At 43.8% G+C, this 15,100-nt stretch overlaps 1 protein-coding gene across 14 annotated transcripts in view; it reads right to left on the reverse strand.

Moving 5' to 3' along the window:
• The window catches only part of WDR59 (WD repeat domain 59), a 67,278-nt gene extending 55,250 nt beyond the window's left edge, over positions 1-12,028 (reverse strand). For all 14 annotated transcript variants that reach the window (XR_002829886.1, XR_002829888.1, XR_002829887.1 and 11 more), the window contains exons 1-4: positions 11,893-12,028; positions 6,373-6,422; positions 3,869-4,004; positions 613-698 (exon numbers count right to left, since the gene is read on the reverse strand). Coding sequence is in view for 11 of the 14 variants with exons in the window: in XM_023756082.1 (XP_023611850.1) it covers positions 613-698; positions 3,869-4,004; positions 6,373-6,422; positions 11,893-11,946 (326 nt within the window). In the remaining 3 variants the exon portion in view is untranslated. The remainder of the gene's footprint in view (positions 1-612; positions 699-3,868; positions 4,005-6,372; positions 6,423-11,892) is intronic.
• Positions 12,029-15,100: the final 3,072 nt, after the last annotated feature.

Below are 15,100 nucleotides of genomic sequence, written 5' to 3' on the forward strand. Positions count from 1 at the left end.
CCCTACTCGTGCCCTCACGTCTAGAAAGGCGGTTACTACGTGAACAGTTAGCAGAGGCAGGGGTCTAGCCTTTCCTATCACTTCCAAGTCCATTTCACCACCCCTGCCCTCCCTGCTGCTACTTCCCAGAACAAGCTTTCTCCACCCAGAAACAGGGACCCAGGGAAGGGTGGCTCAGGGGACACTCCAGAGGCCACTGGAAGGCCATCAGTGGAAGGGAACTGCATGTCCGGACGATGGACTGCGAGGCAGGAGCTCTATGTGGTGACTCACAGCTGCTGGAGAAAGGGCACAGGCTGCTCCCGGATGTCTCTATTCCTGGCCACCGCCGACCATGACCTGAGGGATTATGGCATAACTTCTCCCTCCTGCGTTAAAGTCAGCTCTAATCCTTACTCTGTACCTGTCTAAGTATTTTCTGGGATCAGGGTTAATACCACATGAATGCTGGTTCCTAAATACCAGTGTTTTCCACTGTGAAAGTCACCACCTCAGTACAAGCTAACGATCTAACAGCCACCCAGGGCCAACGCAACACAGAGAATCAAGCTGTGGGAGGAGGTGGGTGTTTTCATCTCTCTCCCTAGGGAGCTGCAGAGGGCTGGTGCCTACCTGATTACACGAGTATGGCCCTGTAAGGTTGTGCCAACTTCCCCACAGCCGTCTTTCCACTTATAGAGGTCGACCCGTTGGTTACTCTGAAAAGAAAGAGGGAAAGAAGGCATCAGAATATATGCTCTCACCCCAATCTGCTTAAGGCCAAGAAAGGGAAGCCATGTCAAAACCAACTTGCATGGCAAAGATCCTACAGACTGAGCATGTGAGTTAAGGGTACTGGACATGGCCCCAGACCACTAGAGGAACCTCCTCCCTATTCTGAAGGTCACACACTCATTTCTCTCCACTGCTGGCACACCAGATATTTTTAGCTCACTCTCGCATTATCAAGTGCCTAGAGTCAACCTACCATGCTTTAAAAACACAGATGCACAAGAAAAAGAACAGAAACACCATCAAAAGGGTGTCGGAGAAGGCAAAATTACACAAGACTCCTTAAAACAGGCCTATATCAAATTTCTTTATTTATTATTATTATACTAGAGGCCCGATGCATGAAATTCATGCAAGGGGCTTGGCCTTCACAGCCCCTCGCAGCCTCGGCCAGCCCTCACAGCCTGGGTTGACCTTCGCAGCCCCAGCTTCGTCCAGAAGGTCATCCGGATGGTCGTTCTGCTGTTTGGTCTAATTAGCATATTAGCTCTTTATTACATAGGATTTTTTAATCCTTACCCGAGGATATTTTTTCCATTGTTTTTTTTTTTTTTTACAGAAAGTGGAAAGGAAAGGGAAAGACAGAGAGAAACATTGATGTGAGAGAAACACATCGATTGGTTGCCTCCTGTAGGAGCCCTGACCAGGAACTGGGCCGGGGAGGGACTTGCAACCAAGGTACATACTCTTGACCGGAATCAAACCCGGGACCCTTTTGGTCCGCAGGCCAACGCTCTATCCACTGAGCCAAAGCGGCTAGGGCTCAAATTTCTTAAAGACTTACACAGAACGACACAGAAAAATGGGCCAATAGAAACAATAGTTACAACAGGAAAAAAGAAGAAGAAAAAAGCTTTGATCAAACTATATTTCACTTAAAAACACAACAAACCGGCAAAGGCTCGTAAACTATCATGAGTTTATGAAACACACTGATAGTGAATAAAGGTTACTAATAGGCTGTTTAATAATATATAGATGACTGCTTTTCATTTTAGTTCAGAGTCATACAGATGGATAACATTTCAAGATTTTTATACTGAAATGCCTGATTCCAATTCTAAATCGGTAAGATTCCTGTGAAAAGATTAGGATTCAAAATAGCTTCCAATGGGACTAAGAGTGAAAAGAAATTCCCTTCATCTTACAATATTCCCTGACATTTCCAAAGTGTCTGCTCAATGAACTAGGAACATTAACAGACGAGTCCTCTGGTCTTTCTCACCACACTATACACTGGGTGTCATCACCCATGTCTCATATAGATGAGGAAACTGAGGCTTAATCAACTGATGCTCAAAAAAAAAAAAATCAATAAATTGAACTTCATTAAAACTTTTATGTATCAAAGGACATTATCAAGAAAATGAAAAGGCCCTGGCCAGGTAGCTCAGTTGGTTGGAGCGTTGTCCCAATGTGCCAGGATTGCAGGTTCTATCCCCAGTTGGGGCACATATGGGAGTCAACCAATAAATGCATAAATAAGTGGAACAACAATCAATGTCTCTCTCTCACTATCTCTCTCTAGAATCAATCAATAAAATTTTTTTTCAAAAGAAAGTGAAAAGAATCTGCGGAAGTACAGTAAATATTTGCAAATCATATATCTGATGAGGGTCTAGAGCAGCCGTGGGCAAACTACGGCCCGCGGGCCACATCCGGCCCGTTTGAAATGAATAAAACTTAAAAAAAAAAAAGACCGTACCCTTTTATGTAATGATGTTTACTTTGAATTTATATTAGTTCACACAAACACTCCATCCATGCTTTTGTTCCGGCCCTCCGGTCCAGTTTAAGAACCCATTGTGGCCCTCGAGTCAAAAAGTTTGCCCACCCCTGGTCTAGAGTCAAAAGTATATAAAGAATTATTACAGCCCTGGCCAGTGTGGCTTAATTGAGTATCATCCCATGCACCAAAAGGTCGCCAGTTCGATTCCTGGTCAGCGCACATGCCTGGGTTGCGGGCTTGATCCCGGTAGGGGGCGTGCAGGAGGCAGCCAATCGATGTTTCTTTTTCTCTCTCCCTCTCCCTTCCTCTCTCTCTCAAAATCAAGAAAAATATTTTTAAAAAAGAACTATTACAATTCAAAAGCAAAAAGACAAACAACCCAATGCAAAAATGGGCAAAAAACTTGAATAAACATTTCTCCAAAAAAAGATATACAAATGGACAACAGGCCCATGAAAAGATGCTCAACATCATTAGTCATTAGGGAAATGCAAATCAAACCCACAGTGAGGTACCACTTTACCTAGTACACTAACTAGAATGGCTAAATTTTTTAATTTAAATACAACAGGAAGTAACTACTTTTGGTGACAATGTGGATAAATGGAACCATTATGCACTGCTGGTGGGACTGTAGAACAGTTCAGCCACTGTAGAAAACAGTTTCATAGTCCCTCAAAAAGTTAAACACAGACTTACCACATGACCCTGCCATTCCACTCCTAGATATATACTAAAAAGAAGTGAGCCCAAGTGGTGTGGCTCAGTGGTTGAGCATCAACCTATGAACCAGGAGGTCACGGTTCGATTCCTGGTCAGGGCACATGTCCGGGTTGCAGGCTCAATCCCCGGTAGGGGTTGTGAAAGAGGCAGCTGATCAATGATTCTCTCTCAGCATTGATGTTTCTATCTCTCTCCCTCTCCCTTCTTCTCTCTGAAATCAATTTTAAAAAAAGAAAAAAAAAAGGAAGAACTCCTTCCTTTGAGTGAAGGGCATACGGAATCTTCTGATCCCTCTGAAAGCACTGAAGGTCAACCACAGCTGAGCTCACTAGTTCCCCCTCAAAACGGGTTTCAGCGTCACTGGCTAGTGACATTGCTGCTAATGAAAACAGGTTCTGATCACACAAATAAATGGAGGCCATCTACCTGTTTCCCTTGCAAATCTGGATTCAATCCTTAGAAATACAAAGTCTGACACCTATCGTACCAATAAAACCTTTCATATACATAACCTCTATCTTCCTTTTAGAACCACCCACACCTCTTTTCTGCCTGAGAAATGAGGGTTACATTCTCTTCCCTACATAAGACATACCCCTTTCAGCCCCAGACCACACATGTCATATAGTCCTTAAATAAACTCACCGAAGCTGCGAAGTAGTGTGCAAAGCTGTCATGAGGATTCCACTGCACAGTGCCAATGTCCCACTTGCTCTGGCGAGAGATCTTTCGGTGACCTTCGAAAGGGGCATCTAGATTAACGATGTATAGGAACCGGCGGCTAGGAGAACAACATATCATGATGACACTATAACAGCATTAGCATTAAGGTAGAAAAGCACATTTAGAATTACATATGATTTGCGAGCAGTGCCCAAAAAAACCCAGGTATTTTGACCATTTATCTACTCTGAAAGGCAAGCAAGTGCAGGAGTAACTAAGGTGGCTGTTAGACAAGCAGGAGCATCCCTGTGAGTCTTCCTCTAGAGATCGTCTTTCCCACCACATCCATGAAAGTCTGACCTCTTCCCACCACTCTCAGCTCCAACCCTGCCCCTCTCCCAGCCTTTCCCAATGCCCCAGCGCGGACAGTCACTGCTTCTACATTACTCCCAATATGTGGTTTGCATTTTGACTGCAGCCTTTATCTCTGTTGCAGAACTACTACTGTTAAGGCTCTCATCCTGAACCAACTAAGTGTTTGGAGTATGGACCGAGTCTCGAATATCTTGATATGCCCAGAATCACTAAGGCGCAGTGTTTACCATGCTTTAACAAATGCGTGTTAAATTAAACACATCACTTATCACTTAGCCAAATATCCTGTAGAAAAATCTCAATTTCCCTTACAAGTCATCTACCTGAAAGGGAAACTAAATGAAATCTATCTGGAGGAAAATAACAACAAAAAATAATGAAAATAACATATTAAGTGTCAATAATGTTCAAGGTACCAATCAATATAAATGAAATGAGAACAGGGATATCCTGTGTTCACTTATTTTTCCTTTTTTTTGGTGTGTAAATTAACATTTCAGCAGCCATCAGCTATCAATTCATTGTTAGCACTCCAAGCTCCTGGATATCAATGAATATAGGTGGGCTCAAAAATGAAGAAAAAGATTTGCCCTAGCTGGTTTGGCTCAGTGGATAGAGCGTCGGCCTGCGGACTGGAGGGTCCCAGGTTCGATTCCAGTCAAGGGCATGTACCTTGGTTGCGGGCACATCCCCAGTAGGGGGTGTGCAGGAGGCAGCTGATCGGTGGTTCTCTCTCATCGATGTTTCTAACTCTCTATCCTTCTCCCTTCCTCTCTGTAAAAAATCAATAAAATCTATTTAAAAAAAAAAAATGAAGAAAAAGATTAATAGTCCCTATTCAGAAAAGATAGGAAATGGAAAGTTAAAATGTCATGGAAAACTAGCAGAAACCCTAAGAGGGATAGTTAAGGGAAAAGAAGGAATGCATAGGTAGGACACAAATTCACAGAACTTCTGAAACTTCTAAAAAGTTGCTGCAGAACAAAGATCTAGAACCTCTGGCCAGCTGGCATCTTACCATTAGAACAAAAAACAGGAAAAGGCTAAGAACTAAACATATGAGGTGCCTGTCAACAGGGGAGTTCAGAGACATTCCAAAGCAAATACAGGACAGAAGATAAACATACGCATTTATCTTCATTCCCCTTTAAAGACCCATTAAAATAAGAATCCATATATAATAATAAAAGCATAATATGCTAATTAGACCGGAACTCTTTCCGGACCACCTTCCGGACGAAGCCAGGGCTGCAAGGGAAGCCCAGGTCCTGGGTGCCAAAGGGAAACCAGTGCTGGCAGCCGGGGGAAGGAAGGCCTACTCTTGCACGGATTTCGTACATCAGGCCTCTAGTATATCTATAAGAAAGGCAGCTCTTACCTGGGAAAAGTTTAACTCTAACTTTGGAGGAAAAAGAAAGGTCAAGTTTAGCTCATGGAAGACAATTGGGCTAGCTGGTTTGGCTCAGTGGATAGAGCATTGGCCTGCAAACTGAAGGGTCCCGGGTTCGATTCCGGTCAAGGGCACTAGCCCGGGTTGCGGGCTCAATCCCCAGTGTGAGGGGTGCAGGAGATCAATGATTCTCTTCTCATTGATGTTTCTATCTCTCTTTCCCTGTCCCTTCATCTCTGAAATCAATAAAAATTTTAAAAAAAAATTTTTTTGCACCAGAAGACACTGTAGAAATAAGGTAGTTCAATTTATTCATGATGAAATCCAATTCCTTCACAAGAAAACCAAGTCCAGGGAGGCAACTGAAATGCCATAATCAATGGCACTGCCAAACGAGAACCAGGATCCCCTCAATCCTAGTAACTACCTGTTAAACTATACCAGCTGGCATCCTTCTGAAGAGTCCGTGCAGTAAACAGAGAACTGCAATTCCAAGACCAGTCACTAAAATTTCAAAGGAATTTTATTGCTTACCTGTTAGAGCAGAGACCAAAATAACTGCAAATAATCCCTACCAGTCCCCCTGAGGTCAATAGCATAGCAGAACTAAACCCTATGATCGTAACCCTTAAATATAAGAGTATTTTCTAATTTCCCAGAAACCTCTTAATTTTCTATCTGTTCCCAGAAGTCATGGCAGACAAACAGCAAGCTCACTCACCCAGAAAGCACTGCATGCTGCCCGAGACAGTCCACAGACATTGCCGTTGCCTGTGAGAGAGAAAACAGACTTAGTTCTGCTAGCAAAGCCAGCTCAGGTTGGAGAAGACAGGCAGGTAGTCATTCACCGTGGGTTCTTCCTCTTCCCATGGCTAATGCATTCCCCAGGTTTTATCCCTTTCTAGTTTTTATCCAAATCTCACATTCACCTTCCACAATAGGGCAGTTGTTGTCTGTTCCTTCAACACCGGGACTACTCACAACCAATACTGGCATATTCTAAATTGAGGAGACAGAAGTCGTAGAACCCTTGGAGAATCTGACTAACTTGGAGCAAAGAGAGCTACTCAGAGCCCCTTCCAAGCAAAACCTGACCTGGAACATCATCATCATCATCATCATCATCATCATCATCATCACACACACACACACACACACAACCCATGCCTTTGCAAAGGGCACAGACCCTCCTCTAAGCTGAATGGCAATGGTAATAGTCAAACACCAGCCCTACTGAATCCACAGTCATATTGTTGTTGTGATACCCAGTTTCCACTTAACCTGTGGTTTCTAGTACCATTTTCACTACTTTCTCCTTCCCAGGTCTCCCAATTCCTAGGAAGCATCATCTTTTCAGGATCCAATGTCTAATTCCCAAGAGACCACACCCAATCATTTGGCTGCATTCAGGCCTGGTCAGTGTGGCTCAGTTGGTTAAGTGTCTCCCACACACCAAGAGGTCACCTGTCTGATTCCTAGCCAGGGCACATGCCGGAGTCTTAAGCTCATCCCTAGTAGGGGGCATACAGGAAGCAGATGAATGATGTTTCTCTCATTGATGTTCCTATCTCTCTCTCCCTCTCCCTTCCTCTCTCTCAATAAAAACATTTTAAAAAATTGCTGCATTCAGGCTAAAGCATGAGGCTGTTTTTAATCATGGCAGCTACAGCCCTAAATTCTCTTATTTGGACAAGTTCAACTCCTGCTGCATTTTCAGGGCATTATCTGAATCAGTTTGTGCCACTGTTTAGTTATTTAATGCTCTAAGTTACTTCTAGAAACCATCAAGAGAGAGTCCACATGCTGCTGCTACACTCACAAATCACCAGAAATTCTCTTCCTCACTCTCACTGGTCTCATTAATGGGTTTCTCCCACTCAAACACCCTCATGAAATATGTCATAGGTAATATTGGGGACAAGAAGCCAGAGTGCTCTCGCTGGAGGCTAAAAGTGTTTATTATGCATCCTTCATTCCACTAGAGTCATGAGCAGAAAAAAGCCCTACTGGAAAGACAGCAGTGAAATGAGATGTCATTTCAGAACTCTACTGTGTAATTTACAGATTAAAGGTATGAAAGAAAGATGGGGCCTCCAACCCTCTCCCTCTCCCCCTCCCTCCCTTCCTCTCTCTCTAAAAGTCATCAACAACAACAAATATATTTGTGTGTGTGTGTGTGTGTGTGTGTGTGTGTATAAAATATGGTTTTTAAAAATTATCTTAAAGGAAAAAAAAAGGACAAAAATCACCTTGATATTTATCATAGCTTTAATCATAATTGCCAAAAACTGGAAAACACAAATTATGATCTATCTATACACTGGAATACTACTGGGCAATAAAAAGGAAGAGACTAAATAATATGTTCAAAACATGAGTAAATCTCAAAAGCACTAGATCAGAGGTCCTCAAACTTTTTAAACAGGGGGCCAGTTCACTGTCCCTCAGACCGTTGGAGGGCCGGACTATAGTTTAAAAAAAAAACTATGAACAAATTCCTATGCACACTGCACATATCTTATTTTGAAGTAAAAAAACAAAACGGGAACAAATACAATATTTGTATTTGCATGTGGCCCGCGGGCCGTAGTTTGAGGACCCCTGCACTAGATTAAGTAAAAGAAGCCATACTCAAAAGGTAACACACTGGCCCTGGCCAGTTTGGCTCAGTGGATAGAGCGTGACCCCAGGACTGAAGGGTTCCGGGTTCGATTCCGGTCAAGGGCATGTACCTCGGTTGCAGGCTCCGTCCCAGACCCTGATTGGGGTGCATGCGGGATGCAACCAATCGATGTTTCTCTCTCTCTCTCTCTGTCTTTCCCCCTCCCTTCCACTCTCTCTAAAAATCAATGGAAAAATATCCTCGGATGAGGATTAAAAAAAGGTAACACACTGTATGTTCCATTTGTTACAGATGTCACCTCACCAAGCTACCAGAGGATGGGAGTGAGGAAAGGAGGCTGGCTACAAAGGGGCATGAGGGAGTTTTTTAGAGTAATATAAATGTTCTATATTTTAATTAGAGTAGCTACAGGACTTCATACATTTGTCAAAACTCATCAAATTGTACACACGGGAGGTAAATTTTATTGTACATTAATTATACCTCAATAAACCTGGATTCTTAGAAGTCAATCTAGCTATTTGGAGGATGTATTAGATGAGGGGAAAAACGCTGGGGTGCAAGGAGAGAAGTCCTAGAGTATGTCGAACGACTTTGGACATCCTGAGTTTGAGCTATCTCACAGATGCTGAAGTAGAGCCATTCAGCAGGGAGTTGAGTTCTTTGAGTCCAAAGTTCCTATCATCATACAATAATCATATCCTGTAGTATTTTTTTAAATTTATTTTTACTATTGAGTTAGAGACCTGTTAACATTCCGCCACCTTACCTCTCTTTGAGAGTGGAAACTATCCAATCTCCACTACACTTTCCAATACCATAGCCAATAGTCACAAGTGGTTATTTAAATGGCAATTAATGAAAATTTAATTAAAAATACAGTATCTCAGTTACACTAGCCTCATTGCAGGTGTTCAATGGCTACATTTCCATCATCACTGGATGGTGTTGCCCTAGAAGATTATATCTAAATTTTCTTATAGTGCTAACATTCATTGATTCCAGGGACCACTTCAGAGTAGCTGCCAAGTAGCACAGTTCTTCACTATTCACTGGTGACAGTAACATCTCAAGGCACTGTTTTACAAAGTGGATGATGCCTGCATAAGCTGTTAAAGAGCTTCACCTTTCCGGCTGGGGTTTTTCACTGAAAAACCTAACAGCTTTAATTTTTTAATGATTTTTTAAAGAGGAGGGATTTTAAAAAGTTTATTGTTTGGGCTTCTTTTCCGAAAGACAATATTAAGAGTTTCAACTTTTTGTTTCTACATTAATGAAATAGTTCATGAAATGGGTCCTAATTAGCACCAGATTCAACCACAAAACCATGCTAAGTCCTGCTAAGCTGTACCCTTCCAACTGAATAGAAAAATCAGAAAGAACAGAAACTCCCACAAGGTAGTTAAATTACCCAATTAACTTCCTCTTCTTACTTTGACAATGGCTGTTTCGGATTAATTATTTGATACTACTTCATAGCATCCTAATATATGTGTCAGCATTCTCTCTCTGTAGGTCTCTTCAATTACATTTCTATAGAGAAGTAGGGGTGAGACTGCCTGGGTTTCTCTGAGAATTAAAGGGTTTACAGATTAGCAGCTTCCAAATTAGCAGGTACCACACATGATTTTGCTCTTAGTCCCCAGTGAAAGCAATTAACAATATGGATAACAGGAATATGGTTTTTTCCGAGTCTGGCACCTCCCTTGGGAGAGCAGACACCATGCTGACAGTGCTAAGTGGTTCAGGATCCTTTCATCAGGATGCGGCTACTCAAATTCTCCATGGGAACTATGCATCAGAGAGCACCAAAGAGCAAATTGGTGGGTGGCTCCTTCAGAAATTGTCTTCATGGAAAAATGGGATGGGGTCTTAGAAAGAAGAAACCATATCACCCCTTGTTACAATCCATTTTCCCTTCAGAATAAATCACCTGAGTATCAACACGGTGCCAGGCACAGTGTGCACCTGGCCACAAGAGCTCAATAAATCCTTGCTCAATAAATGAGTGACTTGAAAGCCCGGCACACAAAAGGTATTACAGAAATCTATATATATAAAACCCTAATATGCAAATAGATTGAATGGCGGAACAACCAAACAACTGGTCACTATGACGTGCACTGACCACCAGGGGGCACGCGTGGAACATGGCGGGTGTCAGCCGTGGCAGGATGGTGGAGCAGGTGAGCAGAGACGCCAGACCAAGGCGGGGTGCCAGTCGCTGTCATCAGGGTGAGCCTCTGGTGGTTACTGAAAATTCTTTTCTCCCGTGTGCTGCAGTCCCACCCGGCACTCGCACCTGCTGCCTGAGCCGGCCCTGCTCACACCCACTGCTGGCACCGGCCCCAATCGCTCTGCACCATCAGCGTGTGGGAGCAGCAGTGGCGGGAGCGGGGCTGCCAGCAGGCAGGGGACTGGGGGCCATGGCGGGAAGGGGCCAGGCAGGAGCATGAAGAATGGGCCAAGACCTGCCCCTGTGCTCACCACAGCCTTATGGCCCACAGTTCCTTTCAAGGTGCACGAATTTGTTTACTGGGCCCCTAGTATGTGAATATCACCCAGACACAGTCCTACGTGCTAGGGGAGGGGTGGGTGGGTATGATATTTATTGAGGAACAACTGTATGATAGGCTCATACAGTATGCAGGGTAGTGTAATGAGGCCAACAAGAGTTCCGGGGCCAGATACCTGAGTTCAAATCCCAATGTGGCCACATAATGTTAGGCCTTAGTTAAGTCACAGGATCAGTCAAACCAGGATCAGCTTCCCCATTTGGAAAAAGGGGATAACATCTATGTATCATGTGTGGTTCTTTCATGAATTAATGACAGCACAGCCTGGCATATGGAAGACAGGAAATAGAAAAATGGTAAAAATCCCTAGTAAGGGCTAACGTTCTTTGAGGCTTACCTTGTGCCTGTCACTGTGCCACACATTCTAACTGTATGACCTCCAAATTCTCATGCCAACCCTATTAGGTAGATACGATTCACACTTTCTCACAGGTGAGAATAACCAGTGCGCAGAGGGTGATGACAGGCTAGGGACTGAACTGGGTTCAACCCAGGCAATACGTGCAACGCACACTCCTATTCACTCACTATACGGGATTTTCCACTATTCGAGCATCAGCAACCACTTAAAAGCTTAGGCACTGAAACAGGCACTTTGCATTCCGGTTTTTTTAAAAATGAATTCCACCCCAAAATCCTGTGAGGTGGGTTAAGTTCCATTGCTGAAGCTCAGAGTTCTGCGACTTGCCCAAAGTCACTAAGCGCGGCCCCCAGCCTCGAGGAGCAAACACCTAGCTCACCACCCTGGCCTTGGGGAGCCACCCCTCGTCACTCACTTGTGCGCAATCTCTGCGCTTCGGCGTCCCAAGGCAGACCCCACTCCCCGTACCCCCGCGAGTAACCCCAAAACCGTGTTCGTGCCTGCCCCAACCGCCCGCTCGCACTCTCAGGTCTGACAGCTCCCGGTCACCCTCTAGCTAGCTCATCTCCGCAACACCGGCTGGAGGAGCCGCCTCGCCAACCCCGAGACGGACCAGGCAGCGTGGGGGAGGGGAACCGAGAGAGCGCATGCCCAGAAGGCTCCATTTGGCCCCCGGCTCACCTGGGAGTCGCGGAACTCCACCACCACGTTCTCGCTGCTCCATCGTGCCGCCATCTCCCACCCGGGTCGTCCCGGCCCCCAAATCCGCTTTCTCGGGTTCGGGGAGCCCCACGCAGCCCGCAAGTGAGCCCTGCCACGCCACGCCCCCCTCTGCCGAACTGCAAACCATTGGCTATTCCAAGCATTGGCTCCGCCCCATCTTCCCGGTTCCTCCAATTGAGGCACTGCGCCTACCGGAACAGGCACGCCCCCTCCACTTCCGTCACTCGGCCGAAATCACACAAGCACCTCGCGACTGCTGACACACGCCCCCTGCCGCAAGATCTGTTGGGAGTTGTAGTCCAAGTCGGAAACTCTTGGGTAAACCCGGGTAGAGCTCACAGAATAAGGTTTGGTCGAGGTGAGGGACATGCTGTCCTCCCTGTCTTCTCGCTGGTGCCCCGGTAAAGCCTAGGATGTCTACAAATCAAAGCCCAACGTTCGCGCAAACCAGAGATTACCTCTTCCCCTGAGGTCTGCCATAAAGTCGTTATTGTTTAATACAGTACAGTAGCACCTGCCAAAGTGTTCAGGGACCCTAGGGGTTTCCAAAGCCAAAACAATTTTGATAATCATACCAAGAGGTTATTTGCCTTTTTCACTTTCTTTCTCTCACGAGTGTACAGTGGAGTTTTCCAGAGGCTACGTGATATATATTGTAACAGACTCAACGGTAGAAGCAGATTTGAGAGAATCCAGTGGTTTGGGTTGTTGTTGTTTTTAAACGTTTATAAGAGTTTATTTGAACCAAACAGATGACATATGCCAGGGGGCAGATCTCAAATGCTCCTCCAGTGGTTTTTTAATTGAGTCAGACATTAAAGATATTTGCCACTTTTCCCACTGAAATGTTTTTGTTTTGGAAAATATAGTTATTTTTCACTTATAAAATGTATGATTAATGTTAATGTGCATTAATGTTTAAGTAAAATAATGAGCAAATATGTTTTAAATTCTAAGTTTTAATTTCTAATAGTTACTATCAGTAGATAGCCCATATAAAAGTTTGGTGGGCATGGGGGTGAGATCTTTAATAATTCTTAAGAATGTAAAAGAATCTAGAGATCAAAAAGTTTGAGAACTGCAGTGATAAGCATGAGTGGGGATTAGGTTTTCTTCTTTTATTCTACCCTCTCAAATCCTGGCTTAACTGTCTTAGATTCAATTTTTTAAATATATATATATATATATATATATATATATATATATATATATATAATTGATTTCAGAGAGGGAGAGAGAGAGAGAAACATCAATGGTGAGAGAGAATCATTGATTGGCTACCTCCTGCATGTCCCCCACCAGGGATTGAGCCCGCAACCTAGGCATGTGCCCTTGACTGCAATTGAACCTGGGACCCTTCAGTCCACAGTCCAACACTCTATCCACTGAGCCAAACTGTGTAGGGCTCAATTTTTTTTTTTTTTTATAGAAAGGAGAAATGACCTACTTCATTTATTTGGTTGTTGTATGGCATTAAGCACAGGGCCTGGAATGTAGACAATACTCAAATATGAATTATTGTTGTTAATATCACTATTTCTATGTGCAAGTCCTTATGTGAATAGAGATAGATATATATTTTTTAAAAAGCTTCCCTTTCCTCCTGGACTGTTGGATATAATGGGGAGGACAGACTTATCAACAGTTAGGGTGGCCAACTCATCCCAGGAAATCTTTGGTCCAGACAAACTGGGACAATTGAACACTGTACAATAGGTATGCACTTGGCAGAATGAATTTGGTTTCGTAAAAGACTTGCAAGCAATGTCACAGGAGAGGACAGACTAAATGGGGGGCCTGGCAAAGCATTCTAAAGAAGGTAACATTTAAGCTTTTCTGTATAATATTCGGATTTCAATAGAATACACGATCCAAAAAAGTACTTCAGCATGAAAAGTATGAACAAAGACCCTGAAGTATGAAGAGCAGGACACATTCCAAAGGTGTAAAGCAGTTCCCCAATTAATACTCATGGCACTGTGCTCCTTTCTTTCCTTCAAAATACATCACAATTTGTAATTCAATATTTATGTGTTTGTTTCATATTTTTAAGCTTCAGTAGGACAGGGACAAGGTCTGTCTTGTTCAGTCCTGCATGGTGACTGCATATGCAAGGCACTCCATGAATATTTACCCAGTGAGTGTATGTGCAAAGCATATAAAGTCATGCCCCCAGAGTGCTGTATAAGTCAAAAGGATGCCTTCTATGAAACCAAAAGGTAATTTTTAAAGCTACTCATAGTCTTGCGCTGGCCAGTGTTGCTCAGTTGGTTGAGCATCATCCCATGCACAGAAAGGCGGCCACTTCAATTCCCGGTTAGGGCACATACCCAGGTTGTGCATTTGATCCCAGTTGGGGTATGTGAGGGAGGCAACTGACCAACCTCTCTCTCTCTCTCTCTCTCCCCCGCCCCCTCCTTCCTCACTCTCTAAATAAACAAATAAAACTATGCACAGTCTTTATTTGTAATTCTTTACACCCAGAATAGAATACAGAACCACCAATCATTCCCTTAAAATACTTTGCTTTCTTTCCCATCCATCTCTCAGTCATTCTCACAAACTGCAGCCCTTAAAGAACCTAGGGCCCTGGCCTCCATCCCCCTGTATTGGCCTGTCTTCCTGCCTCCCAGTTTCCTCCCAGTTCTCCATCACAAAAGGCCAAAGACTGCTCTGGAGAGAAGGGCCTCAGCTCAGAGAGCCAGGAAAGGGGAAAACTGCAAACCAGGTTCAAGGGCAGGGAGAAGGAAAGCTGAAGAATACTTTCTATGGGTGCTCATGCCATCACATTGGAATATACAGTATTGTCAATGTAAGAAACATCCAAACCTGTAAAGAATTTTTATAAGATTTTATTTGAGCCAAACTGATGACAATTGCCAGGAAGCAAGATCTCAAATGCTCAGGAAAATGACAGTTTGGCAGGTGTTGTTGTATTTTGTGTGTGTGTGTGTGTGTGTGTGTGTGTGTGCGTGCGCGTGTGTGTGTGTGTTAATGCATTTGAGATAAAGGGAAGGCGGGAAGGGAAGAAAGATTACATAAAGGTGGGAGAAAGCAAGGCAGGGCTTGGATTACAGGATAGTTAACAAGATTACAGTAGTATTTGCTTTCCTAGAGTGGTTAACCTTATTGCAAAGGTGTGTTATCTTGGATGCCCAAAAAACAA

This window comes from Myotis lucifugus, unplaced genomic scaffold (assembly GCF_000147115.1).
Source record: "Myotis lucifugus unplaced genomic scaffold, Myoluc2.0 scaffold_88, whole genome shotgun sequence".
Lineage (NCBI taxonomy): Eukaryota > Metazoa > Chordata > Mammalia > Chiroptera > Vespertilionidae > Myotis > Myotis lucifugus.